Source organism: Xenopus laevis, chromosome 6L, assembly GCF_017654675.1.
Source record: "Xenopus laevis strain J_2021 chromosome 6L, Xenopus_laevis_v10.1, whole genome shotgun sequence".
Classification (NCBI taxonomy): domain Eukaryota; kingdom Metazoa; phylum Chordata; class Amphibia; order Anura; family Pipidae; genus Xenopus; species Xenopus laevis.
In genome coordinates this window covers 15,863,085-15,884,338 of record NC_054381.1, presented here as the reverse complement: position 1 = coordinate 15,884,338, position 21,254 = coordinate 15,863,085, and the positions used below count along the sequence as shown (strand labels likewise).

The window sequence follows — 21,254 nt, the reverse complement described above, 5'->3', positions numbered from 1 at the left end:
ATAACTACAAAAGTGGTGGAAATGTGTGATGATTGAATATTGGGAAGGCCTCTCCTATTCATATTCCAGTCTCTTATTAAAATCAATGCATGGTTGCCAGGGGAATGTGACCCCTAGCAACCATATTGCTGAAATTGCAAACTGGAGAGCTGCTGAATAAAAAGCTAAATAATTTAAAAACTGCAAATAATAAAAAATTAAAACCGATTGCAAATTGTCTCAGAATATCACTCCACATCATACTAAAAGTTAATTCAAAGCAAACAACCCCTTTAAGACTCAGATATAGTAAATAGATGCCGATATTACATTTGATGTTATCTATCGTTGCATTCATTGCCTTATTTCAAATGATGGAGATTCTATAAAGCAGGGGTCCCCAACATTTTTTGGCCAGATGGACCGGGGGAGTGGATTGTGTCCAATTCTGGAGCACGGCGTCCAATTTGTCATGCCGGCGTCCAATTCGGGCGCACAGCGTTAATTGTCCCATAGGCTCTGGCCCAGATGAAGATTGTCTGCTGCCCAACGGTTGGGGAACCCTGCTATGAAGGAAGGATTTCCTAAACTCGGGTGAATAGGATTGACCTGAAAACTCGAATCGCATTTGATTTGAGTTCTTCCCCCGAAAAAAACTCGAACGTCAGGAAGGCTGCAAACAACTCAAAATTGATCCCAGGACGTCTCCCATTGACTAAAACAGCAATTCGGCAGGTTTTAGGTCGAATTTGAGTTCTTAAAGGGCCAGTGTATAATAAATCTCGAAAATCCCATTCGAATTTTTTTTAAAAAACTCGAATCGAGCGTGAACAATTCCCTAGTCGAATTTGACAATTTTGCCCATAAAAAAACTCGAAAATTTCAATTTTACAGCTCGATCCTTGATAAATCGACCCCTTAGTGTTTTAGAATTCCAAGCGATACTTATTGTAAGTTCCCTGTCATGATGGAAGGGTACTAAGTGTATTAAGTTTGTTGCTCCTTACAACTGCTCCATTATGGATGCCACGTACGGATCTAATGTGCTTCAGGCCTGTTAGGGCGCCCTCTGCTGGTCTCTCCGCATATGAACTTGCTCAGTCACACAAAATGACATTTCTATTTGTATCTTCTAAATGGGATTTAGTTGCCCACTCCCAACTATAAATTCATTCTGCTGTTGCTTTGGTTTCCATACAACCTTCATTAAGCCTTATCATCTTCTTTTCGTAGTATGTACCCCGGTGGGCCTGTCTCGCATGTTTACAGTCATGGGCCAGCTACTGGTGAAACCAACCGTGAGTAGTTGTTACACAGTATTGTATGTTGAGCTGGGGTCAAACCATTCCTAAGAGGGGGTACATGTGACCCCCCCATCCCATTGCTAGAAAATGGCATGACACAGAGCTTTTAAAGTTCCCCAAATTTAGAAATTCTGTAAAGTTTGCTTAAATCAACATTCCAATGTTTTGCCCAATAGATATCTGGCTGAAATCTGTTTATACAGTAGAACCGCCATTCTACGTTTGTAAAAATGGTTTAAAATCCAGGAAAATGTAAAATCAGGGAAATGTGTTATGGTTTCACTGTATATTTGTTATAATCTGCCAGATATATGTTTAGAAATAACACCAAACGACGACCGCATTGCTGCATTCCACTCCCAAGGGATGTGGGATGTTTTCATCATTGAACTTGATCATTCTGATTTGGCCATAGAAACCAAACTAGCAGTGTATTTTTCCAAATCTTTCACAAAGGATTCTGGGGTTCGGCCGAATCCAAGATAGTGGATTCAGTACATCCCTAGTGTATGCCCGGCTTTAGTCTGCTCTTTAGAAAAGTGGAAAAAAGTGGAGTTTTCATTTGGCAGGATTTTGGGGGCTAGTTCTAAAAATGTATTAACTAAGGCTCCATGGAACACAACAGAGAGAACAAATCCAAGATGGCCAACAGCTTCTGCTCCAAATTAAACCTTTTACATACAGTATAACATTTTACATATAAAATTTTACAATAATAACTGTCTGTTCAAAATAAAATCCATGTTTTGGGGGATAAAATTCCGACACCTGAAGAGCCATTGGCAGGGCATTCCTCGTCTATTGGACTTGTATAATGATATATCTAAAAGAGGACACACTCTGTCCCAGGGGTGGGGTGATTCACCTTTGCTGAAACATTTAGTATGTTATAGACTGGCCAGTATTTCTAAGCAACTTTTCAATTTGTCTTCATTATTGATTTATTTTATAGTTTTTTTTAATTATTTGCCTTCTTCTGACTCTTTCCAGCTTTCAACTGGGGGTCAGTGACCCCATCTAAAATACAAATGCTCTTTAAGGCTACAAATTTTACATTATTGCTACTTTTTATTACTCATTTTTATTCAGGCCTCTCCTATTCATATTCCAGTCCCTTATTCAAATCAATGCATGGTTGCTAGGGGAATTTGGATCCTAACAAACCCAATAGCTGTAACTGCAAACTGGAGAGCTGCTGAATAAAAAGTGAAATAAGTCAAAAACCACAAATAATAAAAAATGAAAACCAGTTGCAAATTCTCTACATTATACTAAAGGTTAACTCAAAGGTGAACAACGCCTTTAAAGTCTCAGCATTTCTGTAATTTGGTTTTGTATTTTTGAAGGCCCTGTTACTGCTGTGACTAGACATTTCTGTAGCAAGGCTTATACTGTGGCCCTCAAGCTGTACAGAATGCACCTTTTACATTCAGGGTGGGGCATTGCAATCCCCTGTGCACACAAGGCAGTGAAATTCCAGATTGTGCCTGGTCTGATGCTAATTGCACTCCCTGTATGTTATGGGGCAGCTGCTGAATTATGCCTATGTTATTGCACTCCAGCTAATTACTGTCACATAAGCTAACAGAGCCTGAGAGTGACAGCTTCAATTAAAGCACAAAGGGAAGATTTTTTTCTAAAGGTCGGACTAAGGAGTTTTTTCATGTCCCATTTCAACACTTGAAGTGAAGTAGGTGCGCCCTGCTCCTCCAGCCCATTATTCACTCTGCACATTGACGCTTCCTCTTGTTGTTCCTGGGCTGGTTTGGAATTCCTCTTGCATTCCAGATATGCCTCAGATATTTCACTCGTGCTCTCCTTGAGAATGTCACAGCCCCCTGTCCCTGGAACCCGTAGCCTTGAGTGCCAAATTCTGTGGCCATTATTCATTCAGCTGCCCAGAGACAAGAGAGGCAGGGTATTGTGGTGGCAGCTTTAAGGTTATGAATAAGGATTACATCACATATTGGCACCCCCAGTGTATCAATACATTGTTCAAGAGATTATATATATATATATATATATATATATCTTGTATCTATACCTAAGGGCTTGCACTCATATAGTAAAATTGCAGGGCGCCCTTGAGAAACCCCAATACATTGTTCAAGCTCTATATATATATATATATATATATATATATATATATATATATATATCCTCCATGTTCCATATATATATATATATATATATATATATATATATATATATACATATATATATATATATATATATATATATATATATAGTCAAATACAAGACTATATATAATATATATATATTAGGGATGCACAGAATCCACTATTTTGGATTCGGCCGAACCCCCGAATCCTTCGCGAAAGATTCGGCCATATACCGATCCGAATCCTAATTTGCATATGCAAATTAGAGTGGGAAGAGGAAAACTTTTTTACTTCCTTGTTTTGTGACAAAAAGTCACGCAATTTCCCTCCTTGCCCCTAATTTGCATATGCAAATTCGGATTCGGTGTGGCCAGGCAGAAGGATTCAGCCGAATCCGAATCCTGTTGAAAAAGGCTGTATCCCAAACTGAATCCTGAATTCGGTGCATCCCTAATATATATATATATATATATATATATATATATATATTATATATATATATATATATATATATATATATATATATATATATATATATTGTTTTGTATATATATATATATAGTTTTGTACCTTAGTGCTGGCACTTATATAATAATATTGCAGTGTGCTCAACCTGGCGATTAATTTGGGGTGAACACTTGCTAATGTTGAAATTATATTAAGCAGACTTCGGTATGGTGAGCCATACTAGAGAAATCCCTTATCCAGAAACCAGAGGTGCAAAGAACTCTTAATAATAGATCCTACACATGTAACCTAGTGATAAATAGGGGCAGGCCTTTGGCCAAACATTGAACCAGAAAACCAAAAAGTATTAACTGTCAGTTGCGTGAAATATTGGATTTGCTAATTCCCCTTTCCCGTTTAGATCCTGGAAGACATCGATGAGCAGATTTACATGATACATTTACAGGAAGAAGCACTGCAACGGAAACTAAATGGTATTATTATGAATGACATTTGTATATTTGAGTGTTGTTTGTTGTGTGTTTTATCTTAATGTTTACTCTCCCCCTCCCCCAAAACCCACCTGCTAACAGTCCTTGTTATTCAGCATGGGCCTTATATTAATAAGACACTACAATAAACCTGACTTTGACAAAATGGGCAAGTCCCCGTAGATTTCTCATAGTTCTCCTTGAGTGAACCAATGATAAGCCTAAATTAGCCTGTCCATGTAATGCATGAAAACATGATTATGAAGGCAGTTTATCAGTCAGATCTCAGTGCAAAAGACTTGAAGGCAGTCAGACCTTTGTTTAAAGTACAGGACACAGCTGATCCAAAGAGAAAATTGCATGCACAAGAATGTAAGTACAACTAACCCACTGGGAAATGGTGTAGCTTGGACTTAGCATGGACTGCATACAGTCTGGACCAACAGTGGAATGGGGGGGTGCCGGCTCTGGCTATGTACAGTCAGATTGAAGAGATCATTATTTGGTGTATAGTCATTTACTAGAATTATGCAAGTTCAGGCTTTCCTTTTGGGCAGATCCTTTTTCCTAATGGATTAAACTGGACTGCCAATTTCCATGATGGACATATTCATATAGTATGATTGGGAACAGATATCCTATTCATCATTTTGACTCCCAGCAGCCTAAACTTGCAGTATGCCTGTTGGGAATGCTGGGAAGTGAAGTTCACTGCAGGTGAAGGGCACAATGTAGGCACTCTGTGAGCAGAGGCTATTGACACTTTCAGCACAAATACAGATGAGATAGTCATTATCCCCAAAGAATTCGCCTTATCTTGAGCCAACTTAATCTACATGTAGCAGTACAGCTAAGTGATCAGAGATTGCTATCTGACAGGTCAGTAGGAGATTACCCATGTCCCCCCCCCAGTAGGTGCCCATTAAGGATTTGGCTGTAACGGGTTGATTGTACGTGTAGTAGCAACAAAAAGGAGTGACTGCCACTTTCCGACACTTTGCGCGGCAGGTAATGCTACTCTAAGTGTGCCCTTTAGGAACCCATGCAGGTAACAAAACAAATGTCCGATGACATCTCCTGTCCGCTACCTGGAATACAAGAAAGGTAACTCTGACTCCAAGAAAAACAATCGGCAGAGGTTAACGTCAGGAGGGGGTAATAGCCATCAAGACAAATAGCTTCTGCCTCCTCCCGTTGGGATGTGCTGTCATCACTGTGAAACAGGTGAAGTAGAAAAGGAAGAGGGAGATGAATGGATTATCCGCTTCCCACACATACCTGAACAAGTACCTTCCAAATGGGCTCCAAACCCCACAGAGATTGCACAATACAGACTGTTGCAAATGATCCAAGTATAGGAGAAGGAAGAGGAACTCCAGCAGTATTACTGCAAACAACTTTTTATTCCAGGCAGAGGTAAACACAACATGTTTTGGGTTCAATACCCTTTATCAATGGTATCAATGAAGTTATTCACTTGATAAAGGGTATTGAACCCGAAACATGTTGTGTTTACCACTGCCTGGAATAAAAAATTGTTTGCAGTAACTCTGCTGGAGTTCCTCTTCCTTCTCCTATACTTGGATCATTTGCAGCAGTTGCAGCACAGATCAACTATTAAGGAATTTGGAAAAGCTGTGCTAACCACCACCCCCCTCTTCTATTTGGACAATACAGACTGTGTTTTGCTTCTCAGAACCATACTGATTAATAGTACAGTGCCTTGTTCAATCATGACTACTTTAGTTTGGCATAAATAACCTAGATCTGGGCTGTCCAGGTGTTTTCCCTTAGCCCAATCTGGCCCTCCAAGAGATTTGTATGACCCTCACACTTTCCAAGAACTTCTCTTGGATGACACCACCATTTAACTATAATCTGGCCCCTGAAATGTAGTAACAAGTAATCCACCCACCAATTGGGAACAGTCCTAGTCCTTAACTTTCTACTTCCCATTTCCACTACCAATAAAAATACCCCCCTGGTAAATTCGACTGTATTTCTCCTTGCTGCCACTCCCAGAATATCTTTCTTTCTTTGTTTCCTGCCCACCGTTCGCAAAATGTTGGCAAGTCTGTTTAGATTTCCAATACATTGATGTTGAACGAGACATGATTAACACCAGGACCATACAGGGTGGTGTTGAATGTAGGCCAGGGCAAATCTTACATTATTAAAGATCAGAACAGAGAAAGGATGAAAATTTAGAGCAGAACAAAGACGAGGCAAGTTAATTGTTTCCATTAGTTCTCTTGCGCAGTTGGTTCATTTAAGATTTATTCCGTCACAAGGAGTCCTTGCACTTCCAAATATTGTGCTCGGCACCTTCTTTCAGCTTCCTATTCGGCTGCAACTGAGCTGTGGCCACCACCTACAAACCAGCTGGCAACTTCCCACTGTAGGCTGCATAAATTGCCGCAGTGCATTTGTCTTAAAAGAGGATTCACGTCAGTCGCTCGCTGCCCACTTGAAATAACTCCAATGGTTTCACCACCATCGCATCTGATTCATGCCGAAGTGCAAGCATAATGACATTCATTCATTAATGCATCGACCAATTGCATCAGACGTATTTCCCACTGGCTACCTCAATTAAAAAGCTGCATTGTGAGTAAAAAAAAAAATCATGGCGCTTACTCTCAAAATTGCACTTTGCTCAGTGCACTTGCAATTGTAAATGACCCCTATAGTTACAATGTCTTTTGATATTTGACTGCTAATGAGATCTGACTGTGGCTAAAAATGCCATATTCTATATACTGAACTTATTGCACCAGCCTAAAGTTTGAGCTTGTCAATAGCAGCAATGATCCAGGACTTCAAACTTGTCACAGGGGGTCACCGTCTTGGAAAGTGTCTGTGACACTCACATGCTCAGTGGGCTCTGATTGGCTGTTGAGAAGCTAAGCTTAGGGCTCGTCACTAATTATCCAGCAGAAAATGAGGTTGGTCTGTAATATAAGCTGATGCTACAGGTTTGCTGATTATTAAATTCTGATGCTAATTGCACTGGTTTCTGTGCTGCCATGTAGTAATTATGTGTATTAATTACTAATGAGCCTTATATTGTGACATTTCTATTCTATGTGTACTGTATATTGTGAGTGGGTCCCTAAGCTCAGTAAGTGACAGCAGCACAGAGCATGTGCAGTGAATCAGCAGAAAAGAAGATGGGGAGCTACTGGGGCATCTTTGGAGACACAGATCTTTACTGCTAAGGGCTGTGGTTGCCTTGGGCTGGTACAGAAGCACAAAACATAATGTACAACAGTTCTATATACTTATTTAGTTAAGCTTTAGTTCTCCTTTAAAGCTCAGAGCATTTTGTAGAAAATGGGCACAAAACATGGCGTTCCAGGCATAAGCCAAATCAACTAAAGCACCTTCTGAGGAACGTAAACTGATTTCTTGCCAGAACAAGCCCGGATCTGCTTTTGACCTTCTTCTGTAGCACAGAATGCCCGAGGATGGACAGAGATCAGTAATGACAATACCAAGGTTCAGCCTCTCAGAATTGTGTTACAAATTACTCATTGTTCCTAAAATGTTAATCTGGAACTGGGACAATTCTTCTAATGTAGCAGGAATGTAGGTGCTTATCTTGTGCACAAACAAATCCCCGACACCTTGCCTTTTGATTAACCTCCGCAAATTCCTCTTATATCTAATTACACTCAAATTAGACGTAGGAAGTTTCCAAATGTGTGTATCCAAATGTATAATTATGTGCCACCTTCTCCGAAAGAAGAAACGAGAATGTGCTCTGAGCGGCCTTCAAGCTCGGCGGGGTAATCGAGCAATATGATTTGTCCCTTTCATCTCGCCCTATCCACAAAAAAAAAAAGTAAAAGTGCAGGTACGATACACTGATTTCCATAGAACATTAGAAATAAAAGTTGGACTTGTATTAAAAAAAATTGCCTTTAGCTGTTCCTTTTCCCAGATCCGCAGAGAGACGGGTGGGGCACGATCAAAAATCGGCTTATTTGATCAAAGTTATTGGCTTAGAAGGTATCTTTGTAGCGTTAAAGGGGAAAAAAAGATGAAAGGTGTTGTTTTTATTGCAGGCTAGTAAGTGTAATTTCAAACTAATTGGGGCTGAGATGCCAATCATCTTAACGCAGTGCAAATAGATACTCTTACAGTCTCCTTTGAGGTGCGAGAGTCTGATGTTGGGGCTGGAAGAGAAATAAAATAGTAATGTTAAATTGACCTTAAATGAGCTGCTTTGTGGTTTGAGTGGAGAATCCCTTCTTGCTTTTCCCTAACCAGCCCGTGCAAGTCCATGTCTACCGATTTGATCAATTGGCTAGACTGCTATGACACTCGACTTTGTGCACATCTTTGAAAGCCATGAAAGAAATCAGAAGCTCTGGAAGTTTTTATTCGTGCGAGGGTGGATAGATAACAAGATTTTAATGTGTTTTACGGAACTTGGCAAGGGGTTTAAGGAGGTATGCCTTGCTAAAGAATGTGGATCTACAAACACTTCTGATGGCAACATGCCGCTAGAAAGATTGGATTTGACGGTATATTAGAGCTGCTTGGCCCATGCCCATCCACCAGGCTTCTTTCATCCTCCCAACGTGCCAATGAACCCATTCTGCTCTACTCTCTATATACTTATTTTATGTTGAATATGCTGTTAACTCATTTTATTCTCTACTTTTTGGGCTACCAAGTAGGACAAAAATGTAAAAGAATCAACAAAAACATTTTTGGAAATTTTGAAAGCCCTTTTGATATTTCAGCACAGCTTTTAAGGTCATTATGTTTTTAGCCCACCCCAATGGCCTTTAGGATAGTCTTGTGACTGTCTCGGTCATCCTTTTCTATAGTCCCTGCCCTTGGGAATAATATCCTTACTTGAAGGCTTTGAACACTTTAGTTTATGAATATAGGGGGGAAAGGCCTCCTGTGCATTTCCAAGTTGGCTGATAAGGCAGAACATTCGCTGGATCAGGTCATTGGTTGTCACAGTATTCAAGCTTAGATTAATATCTGTTATAAGAAAAAAATCGGCTCTATCCTAAAGAAAGGTGGATGAATAACTGACTGTATAAATGTAATGGTCCGGGTATGTGAAACCCCAAACACTAACATGCTAGGCAGCAATAACAATTAAACTATGGCTCACCCGATAACGGCATTGATCCATGTCTGTATACACCAGCTCCGTCACTTTCAGGGTCAATAAACTTAATAAATCAATCGAACAAATTAGAGTTCGCACTCACAAATATCGGCGGATGGTTCGGGTGATGCGCACCAAACCTGTAGCTTGGGGTCCTGACGTGTTTCGTATCTACTGATACGTAATCATAGGCCATGAGTAGTTATCAGTAGATACGAAACGCGTCAGGGCATACGGTTTTAGTAATATGGAAGAAGGTCAAGTTTTATCTTTACCGGCTGATTAAGGAGTGTGTGCTCATTTCGTTTATTCGTAGATTAATATCTATCAATCATTCTACAGTTCCCTAGGCAGTTAGTAAATGTGTGGTCATCTTATAAAACAAAAGGAGAGGGCAATGGGCTCTTCCTAAATCACCCACTATACAACTTTGTTCACAATTACCGTCCCTTTTACCAGTATATATTTTTCATCCTCTATATCAGTGATCCCCTACCAATGACTCGTGAGCAACATGTTGCTCACCAACTCCTTGGATGTTGCTACCAGTGGCCTCAAAGCAAGGGCTTATTTTTGAAATCCAGGCTTGGAGGCAAGTTTTAGTAAAAACCAGGTGTCCTGCCAAACAGAGCCTCCTGTAGGCTGCCAGTCCACATAGGGGCTACCAAACAGCCAAGCACAGCCCTTATTTTGCATCCCCAGAGACTTTTTTCATGTTTGTGTTGCTCCCCTACTCTTTTTTATAAGTGTGGCTCATGACTAAAAAGTTTGAAGTCCTCTGTTCTATATATTGCCTATGGGATATACCTGTATAATGTGTTTGTTCTGTGGGGAGGAGAGTAACATTTTTGCTTGATGATTCTACTAATATACGCCTTTATACTGCAGTAATTTTGGGGTTCCTTCCTTATTATTATTATTGTCCATCTTTGGAAAGATCAAAATATTTATAACTGTAGGTCCCCAAGGGCCTTAGATGCAAGTGTAGTAGGAATAGGCTAACTGGTTCACACTCAACAGAGTAACTCCTCACCAACCCCTTGGATGTTGCTCTCTGTGGCCTCAAAGCAGGTGTTTTTGAATTCCAGGCTTGGAGGCAAGTTTTGGTTGTATAAAAACCAGGTGTACTGTCAAACAGAGTCTCCTGTAGGCTGCCAGTCCACATAGGGACTACCAAATAGCAAATCACAGCCCTTATTTGGCACCCAGGGACTTTTTTCATGCTTGTGTTGCTCCCCAACTCTTTTTATATCTGTGTGTGGCTCATAGCTAAAAAGGTTGAGGACCTCTGCTCTATATATTGACTATGGGAAATACCTGTATAATGTGTTTGTTCTGCTTTATGATTCCACTAATAGAATTGCAGAAATTTTGGGGTTCCTTCCTTATTGTCCATGTTTGGAAAGATCAAAATATTTGTAACTGTAGGTCCCCAAGGGCCTTTAATGCAAGTGTAGTAGGAATAGTCTAACTGGTTCACACTCAACATAATAACTCCTCAGCATACTGTATAACATTACATATTAGATTAATGGTATTTCTAACATGAAAGTTTACAGACTAACAACCACTAATAAAGTGTAACTGCAGAGAAATTGATCTGCAAACCCCTGGGATTTCACTACTGCACTAGTATTCATGACTTTCAATTTTTAACAGGAAGAAATTATACGCCAGATTACAGCACGAAGAAGATTGAACACGACCTCCTGAATGCCAGGTCCATGAAATCTAAATTAGGTGGGTTGATATATCTAGACTAGTGATCCCCAACCAGTAGCTCATGAGCAACATGTTATTCACCAACCCCTTGGATGTTGCTTCCAGTGGCCTCAAAGCAGGTTTTTAGTTTTCAATTCCAGGCTTGGAGGCAAGTTTTGCATAAAAAACAGGGGTACTGCCAAACAGAGTCTCCTATAGGCTGTCAGTCCACATAGAAACTACCAAATAGCCAATCACAGCCCTTATTTTGCACCACCCAGGAACATTTTTCACGCTTGTGTTGCTCCCCAACTCTTTTAACATCTGAATGTTGCCTATGGGCAAAAAAGGTTGGGGACCCCAATGTGTAGACTATTTGATCACAAGGACAGATTATATGTAACATGTTTGTTCTATACCAACGAACATGTCACAGACTGCCTTTTTTATTATGCACTGATAATTGGATTTAGTTGCAGTTACTGGTTTAAGAGTTTCTGGGCACAGTATAAATTAACTTTTAGTACAGGTATGGGTCTTGTTATTCAGAATGCACAGGACCTGGATTTTTCTGGATAAGGGGTCTTTCTGTAATTTGGATCTCCATGGTTTAAGTCTGCTAAAGAATATTTAAGTATTAATTAAACCCAATAAGATTAATTATATCTTAGTTCAAGTACATAGATCAAGAACAAGCTACTGTTTTATTATTACAGAGAAAAAGGAAATCATTTTTAAATATCAGAATTATTTGGATAAAATAGAGTCTATGGTAGATGGCTTTATAATCTGGAGCTTTTTGGATAACAGTTTCTGGATAACGGATCACATACCTGTATGACATAGACATTAATGGTCTGAGACCATTGGGTTTTTAGCTTTTTGTTCAGCAACTCTACAGTTTGGAACGTCAGCAGTTATCTGGTTGCTAGGGTTTTGTTTACCTTAGCAAAAAGTAGGGATGCACCGAATCCACTTTTTTGGATTCGGCCAAACCCCCGAATCCTTCGTGAAAGATTCGGCCAAATACCGAACCGAATCCGAACCCTAATTTGCATATGCAAATTAGGGGCGGGAAGGGGAAAACATTTTTTACTTCCTTGTTCTCTGACAAAAAGTCATGAATTTCCCTCCCCGCTCCTAATTTGCATATGCAAATTAGGATTTGGTTCGGCCGGGTAGAAGGATTCGGCCGAATCCGAATCCTGCTGAAAAAGGCCGAATCCTGGATTCGGTGCATCCCTAGCAATAAGCAACAATGGGTTGAATAAGAGACTGGAATATGCCCCCTATTTGAAAGCTGGAGAGATGCAAGAAAAAGGCAAATAATGCAGAAACTATAACAAATAAATAATATGCCATGTGCAAAGTTGCTAGGAATAGGACATTCTATAACATACTAAAAATTAATTAAAGTCGAACCACCCCTATAACAATTTTTTATATCAGTGGTTTTCAAGCTTTTTTCAGATTAAGCCCCTTTAAAGTTCCAACCTTTAGTGGGGGGGTTAAAGGTCCAACCTTTAGTTGGTTGAAGGTAGGGATGCACCAAATCCAGGATTCAGTTTCGGACTTTTTGTTACAAAACAAGGAAGTAAAAAATATTTTCCCCTTCCCACCCCTAATTTGCATATGCAAATTAAGATTGGGATTTGGTTCGGTATTCAGCCGAAACTTTCGTGGAGGATTTGGGGGTTCGGCCGAATCCAAAATAGTGGATTCTGTGCATCCCTAGTTGAAGGTACAACCTTAAGTCGAGGGGGGGGGTAAAAGGTACAACCTTTAGTCAGGGGGGTTTAAGGTCCAACCTTTAGTTGGGGGGTTGAATCCCCAACCTTTAGTCGGGGGGGGTTAAAGGTCCAACCTTGAGTCGGGGGCTGAAGGTCCAACTCTTAGTCGAGGGTTGAAGGTCCAACCTTTAACGGGGGGTTGAAGGTCCAACTTTTAGTCGAGGGTTGAAGGTCCAACCTTTAGTTGGGGGGGTTGAAGGTCCCAACTTTAGTCGGGGGGTTGAAGGTCCAACTTTTAGTCGAGGGTTGACGGTCCAATGTTTAGTCGGGGGTTGAAGGTCCAACTTTTAGTCGAGGGTTGAAGGTCCAACTTTTAGTCGGGGGTTGAAGGTCCAACTTTTAGTCGAGGGTTGAAGGTCCAACCTTTAGTCGGGGGGAGGTTGAAAGTCCAACCTTTGGTCAGGGCACCCTTAGCTCATAATAATTGTTATATATGTAGGAAAGACCAGCCTGATTCAGGGAAAGCATTATCTTCTTTTTTCTATTCAATCTTTTAAAGAAAGACGCAAAAATGCTTCCGCCTGGCAAAGGAACTTGGTGTATCCAGCCGTCATGATACTTCTCCTCATTGCAACAGTAAGAATCAACTTTATCCATCATTGCGCTGGTGTCTGTGTGTGTGTGGTTCCATGAACAGGATCACCTCATATGTGGGTGCTTTCATTTCATCTGTGGGAAGTAATGCACAGCTATTAGTGCAACCATCAGAATGCCCCACATGCCATAACCAAAATGCTTGTCCTCCCTATTCTCATTCCCCTATTCAAGGGCAACATAAATATTAAAGAATAATTGCTATTTGGAGAATGGAATAATGTAGCTTCTTAATGACAGTTCTAAATGACACTGTTTACACTGCAAATAATTCACTCTACAATATAAAATTTCATTCCTGAACCAGCAAGTGTATTTTTACACCAGGTCATTGTGCCTGGTCATGTGCTTTCAGAAAGAGCCAGCACTTTAGGATGGAACTGCTTTCTGGCAGGCTGTTGTTTATCCTACTCAATATAACTGAATGCGTCTCAGTGGGACCTGGATTTTACTATTGAGTGCTGTTCTTAGATCTACCAGGGAGCTGTTATCTTGTGTTAGGGAGCTGCTATCTGGTTACCTTCCCATTGTTCTGTTGTTAGGCTGCTGGGGGGGATGATATCACTCCAACTTGCAGTACAGCAGTAAAGAGTGAAGTTTATTAGAACATGAGTCATGTGACTGGGTGCAGCTGGGAAACTGACAATATGTCTAGCCCCATGTCAGATTTAAAAATTAAATATAAAAAAATCTGTTTGCTCTTTTGAGAAACGAATTTCAGTGCAGAATTCTGCTGGATCAGCACTATTAACTAACCTCCATCATTATGAATATTTAAATATTGCTGAAGAGCTTCATCCTCGTCCAGCCGCTGCCAGTGTTCTGAGGCCTACGGTTGCCGCTCTGTTTTCGTCTCTTATCCCCTTGGTTTTCTATTGCAGTTTTCCTCCGTCATCTTGGTTTCCTTGAACATTCTGCGTCTACTGGTCGATGAGACGGCAATGCCAAAAGCTTCCAAGGTACAGTAACTGCTTTGGCACCCAATGAGCTCCAAGCTCTCTGTATCGGCAGCAACTTGTTAAAGGGGAACTATTGTGAAAATGAAAATGTAATATAAGCTTCAGCATATTGAAATAAGAAACTTCCTAAATACAATCAATTAACTATTCTGTACCGTTTCTGAAATAATCAAGTTTATCTTCACTCTCCCTCTCTCAGCATCTGTTTCTCCTCATTCTGTCTTCTCATGCAGCAGTTGGGTGTCAGATAAATGATCCAATATATCTTATAGGGAGGTTCCTTTTGCCTAGAAGATGTATTAGAGCTCAGTCTATTAAAATCACCAGACATCATGTCTCTCTACATGCAGGATTTGTGCAAAAGGCAGTTATTTTGTTAGATTTTGTTTGTACTGGAATCAGTTATTTGAGTGAGCTCTAATACATCTGCAACACAGGGAAGTGATGGAGTCTTGGGGGGATTGGGGATTGGGCACCCTAAAAAGCTTCTCTGAAAACAACTGAAGGAGTTGGATTTCTTTTAACTGTTAAATAATTTGAAACACTTTTCCCTGGGCTTTTGCTTCTCCAGTTGTAGAATGTATTGTAAAGCAGGTGTAAAGAACAATGTAACGCCCCGGCCTGTTGTCTGCCTTTCCCTTTTAGCTTGATATTCTCTGGCACGGCTCTTCATCCTCGCCCTCTATATCTGCGCCGAGCTCTGATGATACGTGTATATTAGTTTCAGGAGATGTCTGTATGTCTGAGGGCTTGGATGGGAGCCAGCGCTCTGATCTCGCTCTGTGTATAGGCACGGATTGATGCTCGGCAAGCATTATTAAGCAATTCTTTCTACACACAGCCTTAAAGGAACAGTAACACCAAAATGTGAAAGTGTTTTAAAGGAATGACAATATAATGTAGTGTTGCCCTGCACTGGTAAAACTGATGTGTTTGCTTCACAAACTCTACTTTAGTTTATATAAACAAGCTGCTGTGTAGCCATGGGGGCAGCCATTCAAGCACAGGATACACAGTAGATAACAGATAAGTACTACTATAGTTTATATAAACAAGCTGCTGTGTAGCCATGGGGGCAGCCATTCAAGCACAGGATACACAGTAGATAACAGATAAGTACTACTATAGTTTATATAAACAAGCTGCTGTGTAGCCATGGGGGCAGCCATTCAAGCACAGGATACACAGTAGATAAAAGATAAGTACTACTATAGTTTATATAAACAAGCTGCTGTGTAGCCATGGGGGCAGCCATTCAGGCACAGGATACACAGTAGATAACAGATAAGTACTACTATAGTTTATATAAACAAGCTGCTGTGTAACCATGGGGGCAGCCATTCAAGCACAGGATACACAGTAGATAACAGATACGTACTAGTATAGTTTATATAAACAAGCTGCTGTGTAGCCATGGGGGCAGCCATTCAAGCACAGGATACACAGTAGATAAGTACTACTATAGTTTATATAAACAAGCTGCTGTGTAGCCATGGGGGCAGCCATTCAGGCACAGGATACACAGTAGATAACAGATAAGTACGACTATAGTTTATATAAACACATTTTTTTTTGTTATGATCAATAATTAACATTTTAAACTGTTTTTTCCGCAGGGATCCGGTTTTGGGGATGCCTCGCTTTTCACATTTGGATTTGCTGGAGCAACGCTTGAAATTATCTTGATTTTGTATCTTTTTAATTAGACGCTTATTATATTTGTGTGCAGGGCCGGGACTAGGGTTAGAGGCACATGTCTAGGGGGGGGTACTAGGACCTCTTCTGCCTTTTGGTACTTTGGTTTTTGCCTCCAGCACATCAAGACATCACTGGTGGGGGGGCGGCTTGCCCGGGGGCTATCTCCTGCACTGCTTACGTGTTTGTACAAGTATGGGATCCATTATCCGGAAACTCGTTATCCAGAAAGCTCTAAATTACAAAAAAATTATCTTTTTCTCTGTAGTAATAATAATAATAATAATACATTATCTTGTACTTGATCCCAACTAAGATATAATTAATCCTTATTGGAGGCAAAACCAGCCTATTCGGTTTAAGGGCATGTAAAGGCAAAAAAATAAAATCCCATTTTTACTTTCTTTAATGAAAAAGAAACCTATCTCCAATATACTTTAATTAAAAAATGTGTACCGTTTTTATAAGAAACCTGACTGTATGCAGTGAAATTCTCCCTTCATTTACTGCTGTGGATAGGAATTGTCAGATGGTCCCTAACTGCTGAGCAGGGAAACAATCATATTTATGAACAGCAGGGGGAGCCCCCACCTTACTTCCCAGCCATGCAGAACTCAAGCAGCTTTGTTTATGACGATCCCTAAGCAGCCCAGACCACACTGAGCATGTGCACAGTCTTAGTCTTGCAAAGATGTTTAACAAAGTTACAAGATGGTGACATCCTGTAGCCAACTTTGAAAGCATAAATTATTTGTTTGATTAGGCTTGTGGTGCAGTAAGTTCATGTTTATATTTAGTATACAAAATACAGCATTTCTAGCCTTATTCTATTTTAGACTTTAAATGCCCTTTAAAGGGATCCTGTTATCGGAAAACATGTTTTTTTCAAAACACATCAGTTAATAGTGCTACTCCAGCTGAATTCTGCAATGAAATCCATTTCTCAAAAGAGCAAACAGATTTTTTTATATTCAATTTTGAAATCTGACATGGGGCTAGACATTTTGTCAATTTCCCAGCTGCCCCTGGTCATGTAACTTGTGCCTGCACTTAAGGAGAGAAATGCTTTCTGGCAGGCTGCTGTTTTTCCTTCTCAATGTAACTGAATGTGTCTCAGTGGGACATGGGTTTTTACTATTGAGGGTTGTTCTTAGATCTACCAGGCAGTTGTTATCTTGTGTTAGGGAGCTGCTATCTGGTTATCTTCCCATTGTTCTGTTGTTAGGCTGCTGGGGGGGGGAAAGGAGGGGGTGATATCATTCCAACTTGCAGTACAGCAGTAAAGAGTTATTGAAGTTTATCAGAGCACAAGTCACATGACTTGGGGCAGGTGGGAAATTGACAGTATGTCTAGCCCCATGTCAGATTTCAAAATTGAATATAAAAAAATCTGTTTGCTCTTTTGAGAAATGGTTTTCAGTGCAGAACTCTGCTGGAGCAGCACTATTAACTGATTCATTTTGGAAAAAAATTTTTTTTCCATGACAGTATCCTGTTAAGGGGTTATTTATCAAAGGTCGAATTTCTGAGGTTTTTTTTCTACCTCAAATAAACTCACAACTGAAATGTTTGCTTATTTATGAAAAATCCCAAATGTAAAAAACTCGAATTAATGCAGTCGGGGTAAAACTTGAATACTTGAACTGATCTCAAATAATAGGGATGCACCGAATCCGGGATTCTGCCTTTTTCAGCAGGATTCTGATTCGGCAGAATCCTTCTGCCCGGCAGAATTGAATCCAAATCCTAATTTGAATATGCAAATTAGGGGTGGGGAGGGAAATCAGGTGACTTTTTGTCACAAAAGATGGAAGTAAAAAATGTTTTCCCCTTCCCACCCCTAATTTGCATATGTAAATTAGGATTCAGTTCGGTATTCGGCTGAATCTTTCGTAAAGGATTCGGGGGTTCGGCCGAATCCATAATGCTGGATTTGGTGCGTCCCTAAAAAATTTAATAAATAAATAATAATATAATAATAATAATATAATAAATAATAATAAATATAATAATAATAAATATAATACATAAAATAATAAATAAATAATCATATAATAAATAAATAAATCCTTTAATGTTTAAATGATTTTTTTAGTAGACCTAAGCTATGAAGATCCAAATTACAGAAAGATCCATATCTGTAAAATAGGTCTCATACCTGGTCCCATGCTTTATATACATCAGACTTGACCGATGCTTCTCAATCTCAAAATACATATTTATTATGAAGCAGGAAAATGAAGGCACCATTGTCTCCCCTTCTTTCTTAGGGTGAAGACACATGTGGTGATTCGCTGCAACTTTTTGAAACCCGGATTGTGGCGACTTAGCGTCCGTAGGCAAACGTAGAAGTTGCCACCTGCTGCCACGATAAATCACAGGTCGTTTGCGGTATGGCAATTAGTTGCCGTGACTCGTTTCAAAAGTCCCAACGAGGAATCACCAAGTGTGTCTTCCCCCTGGAATTTTGAATGACTTTCTGACCGATGTGGTGTGATCTGCCTTTAAGTGGTCCCCCTTGGCGAAATTTATACTGTAAAGAACTAGAATCAATGTTTCACCTCTCCAGCTCAGATCTGCCGAAATACTATGGAAATCGATGGGGACTGGATATTCGATTTCTCTGGATATCACAAACATTAATCTTTTGAGTCATTTTGAGAATCACCTGAAAGCTGAAGAGCACGTGGAATTTCGATTCTAGCCTGCAGGAAGGCTTTTCGGGGAGATTAGTTGCCCGAAGAAGAAGCCATTTGTCACCGGGTGCAGTAGAGCGAATAGGCGAATTCTTCGTTAAATCAGCTTTTCAATCTACTGCGCATGCACACCCGAGAGAAGAAAGAACAAGCATGAAATAGATCGCTCCATGGTGCTCGCTGAAATAACCCCTGGGCCGGTGCAGTTTTCTACTGATAGGAACACCTTGGGGGTGCCTAACTTTTGCACCCCCAAGTAACTTCAGCCTTTCCTTCTCTTTTAAGGGTCAGGGCACACAGGCAGATACAGGGAGATTAGTCGCCTGCAAATCTCCTCTTCTTCGGGCGACTAATCTCGCGGGCTAAAATGCAAATTGATGGCCTCATGAGGAAACTTCAGGTAACTTCGGAAAACAAAGCGCTCCGTGTGCCATCCTGCCGGTGATTTACATTCTAGCCGGTGGGAGGCAGTTCGGGGAGATTAGTCGCTCCGAAGACGAGGAGATGTGTCGCCGGGCAACTAATCTCCCCGAATCTGCCTGTGTGCCCTGACCCTAATTAAAGGATAAAGAAAGCCCTATTCCCCAAAATAGTAGGTGTCCATAGTGAATTGAATGGTTTGTTCCCTGGAATAGTGCACTTTATATCTTAGTGGTACCGCCTTGTTAACCCAATTCCCGAGTCTTCTACTATAGGTATGAGACCTGTTATCCAGAATGCTCAGGACCTGCGGTTTTCCGGATAACAGATCTTTCCATAATTTGGATCTTCATAACTTAAGTCTACTAGAAAATCATGTAAACATTAAATAAACCCAATAGGCTGGTTTTGCTTCCAATAAGGATTAATTCTATCTTAGTTGGGATCAAGTACAAGCTACTGTTTTATTATAACAGAGAAAAAGGAAATAATTTCTTAAAATTTGGATAAAAATGGAATCTTTCTGGAGGGATGGGTTTGTGGATAATGGATCCCATACCTGTACTGTGCATGAATCTAAATCAGAGAGAGGGGCGACTGGGAAACGAAGGTGATACATTCAAATCCCCTCAGGCCGGAGCAGTAATTAAATGAAACACAATTTTTGATACGTGTGCCCCAAGTTGTGTCTTCAATAGACACTGGCAGTGCAGGGACCGACGGGGATGGGAGGGAGGGAGGGGAGAGCCATGTTAATCCTGTGCAAGTACTTGAGATGTTTTGTACCTTCAGTCCCTAATATTTGCTTGAGCCCTGGAGTGAATCCTTTGAATTTCCCTTCACCTTGATTCTCACAGCTATCTCATGGTTTCTTCTGTCGTCGGCTTCTATAGCCTGCGCTTTTTTAGCAGTTTCACTCCCAGGAAGGATGACACGACGATGACAAAGGTACGGCACAACTGAAGGTGCTGATGTAGCCGCCAGTCAACCTTGCACCCCTCGCCCATCCCTTTCTTTCCCGGCCCAAGTGAGTGGCCTATTTAGCGATTGAATGGCTCATTTGCAGCAGTGGGGATTTGTTTGTAAGCTGCGTAAACACAAACTGGAACAATCCTCCCCACGCTCGATGAGTGGGAAAAGAGACGTTTGCTCTGTTTGCTTTGCCCGGCCACCATTCAGCGCTACAAAGCAGCGGCCGCTCTCGTTAGGCAGCCATTGAAAAGCCGGAGAAAGGGGTTTACTTTCTAATGAGTCACCATGATTGTGCCCCATGTACTTCACCCAGGCCTGTTTGAGATGTGAAGAACTCGGCTGCTACATGTAACACGGGCTCCGACAATTCACATTGAAGTCATTAAAATTAGACTGAAGGGTCCCATTCAGCCGCTCCAGGCAGGGGCACAATTTGACAAGAAAGCTGTTAAGTCAGGCCTTCACACAAGCGTGGATCCATCTTGTATTGTTCCCTATTCCCACAAGTAACCAAGGGGAAGGCATTTGCTTTTTAATTGCCCCTATAAAGCTATTGCCTTTTATTCCTGCGACTGTATTGAGCCACTGTTAACTTTCTGCCTGGGCCGGGTATCACCCAATCACTCCAACCGCTCCAGAGAAGAATCGATTTTGTTCCTGGATAATAATTCAACTCATTTGTGCATTTAAAAGACTTAAACGGGTGGTTCACCTTTATAGTATGTTAAAAAAATGGCCAATTCTAAGCAACATTTCAATTGGCAGAAAAAGAAGGCAAATAATTCAAAAACGATAAAAAAAACAAATAATAACTATTATTTGTTTTTTTTATCGTTTTTGAATTATTTGCCTTCTTTTTCTGACTTTTTCAAGCTTTCAAATAGGGGTCACTGACCCCATCTAAAAAACAAATCCTTTGCAAGGCTACACACGGGGAGGCCCATTTCAA

At 40.5% G+C, this 21,254-nt stretch overlaps 1 protein-coding gene across 3 annotated transcripts in view; it reads left to right on the top strand.

Annotated features, from left to right (window-relative positions):
* Window positions 1–21,254, top strand: part of lmbr1.L (limb development membrane protein 1 L homeolog) — a 111,626-nt gene that overhangs the window by 68,935 nt on the left and 21,437 nt on the right. For all 3 annotated transcript variants that reach the window (XM_018267142.2, XM_018267139.2, XM_041565798.1), the window contains exons 8-14: window positions 1,213–1,277; window positions 4,275–4,347; window positions 11,138–11,218; window positions 13,469–13,545; window positions 14,445–14,522; window positions 16,139–16,212; window positions 20,191–20,281. In XM_018267142.2, the coding sequence (XP_018122631.1) occupies window positions 1,213–1,277; window positions 4,275–4,347; window positions 11,138–11,218; window positions 13,469–13,545; window positions 14,445–14,522; window positions 16,139–16,212; window positions 20,191–20,281 (539 nt within the window). The remainder of the gene's footprint in view (window positions 1–1,212; window positions 1,278–4,274; window positions 4,348–11,137; window positions 11,219–13,468; window positions 13,546–14,444; window positions 14,523–16,138; window positions 16,213–20,190; window positions 20,282–21,254) is intronic.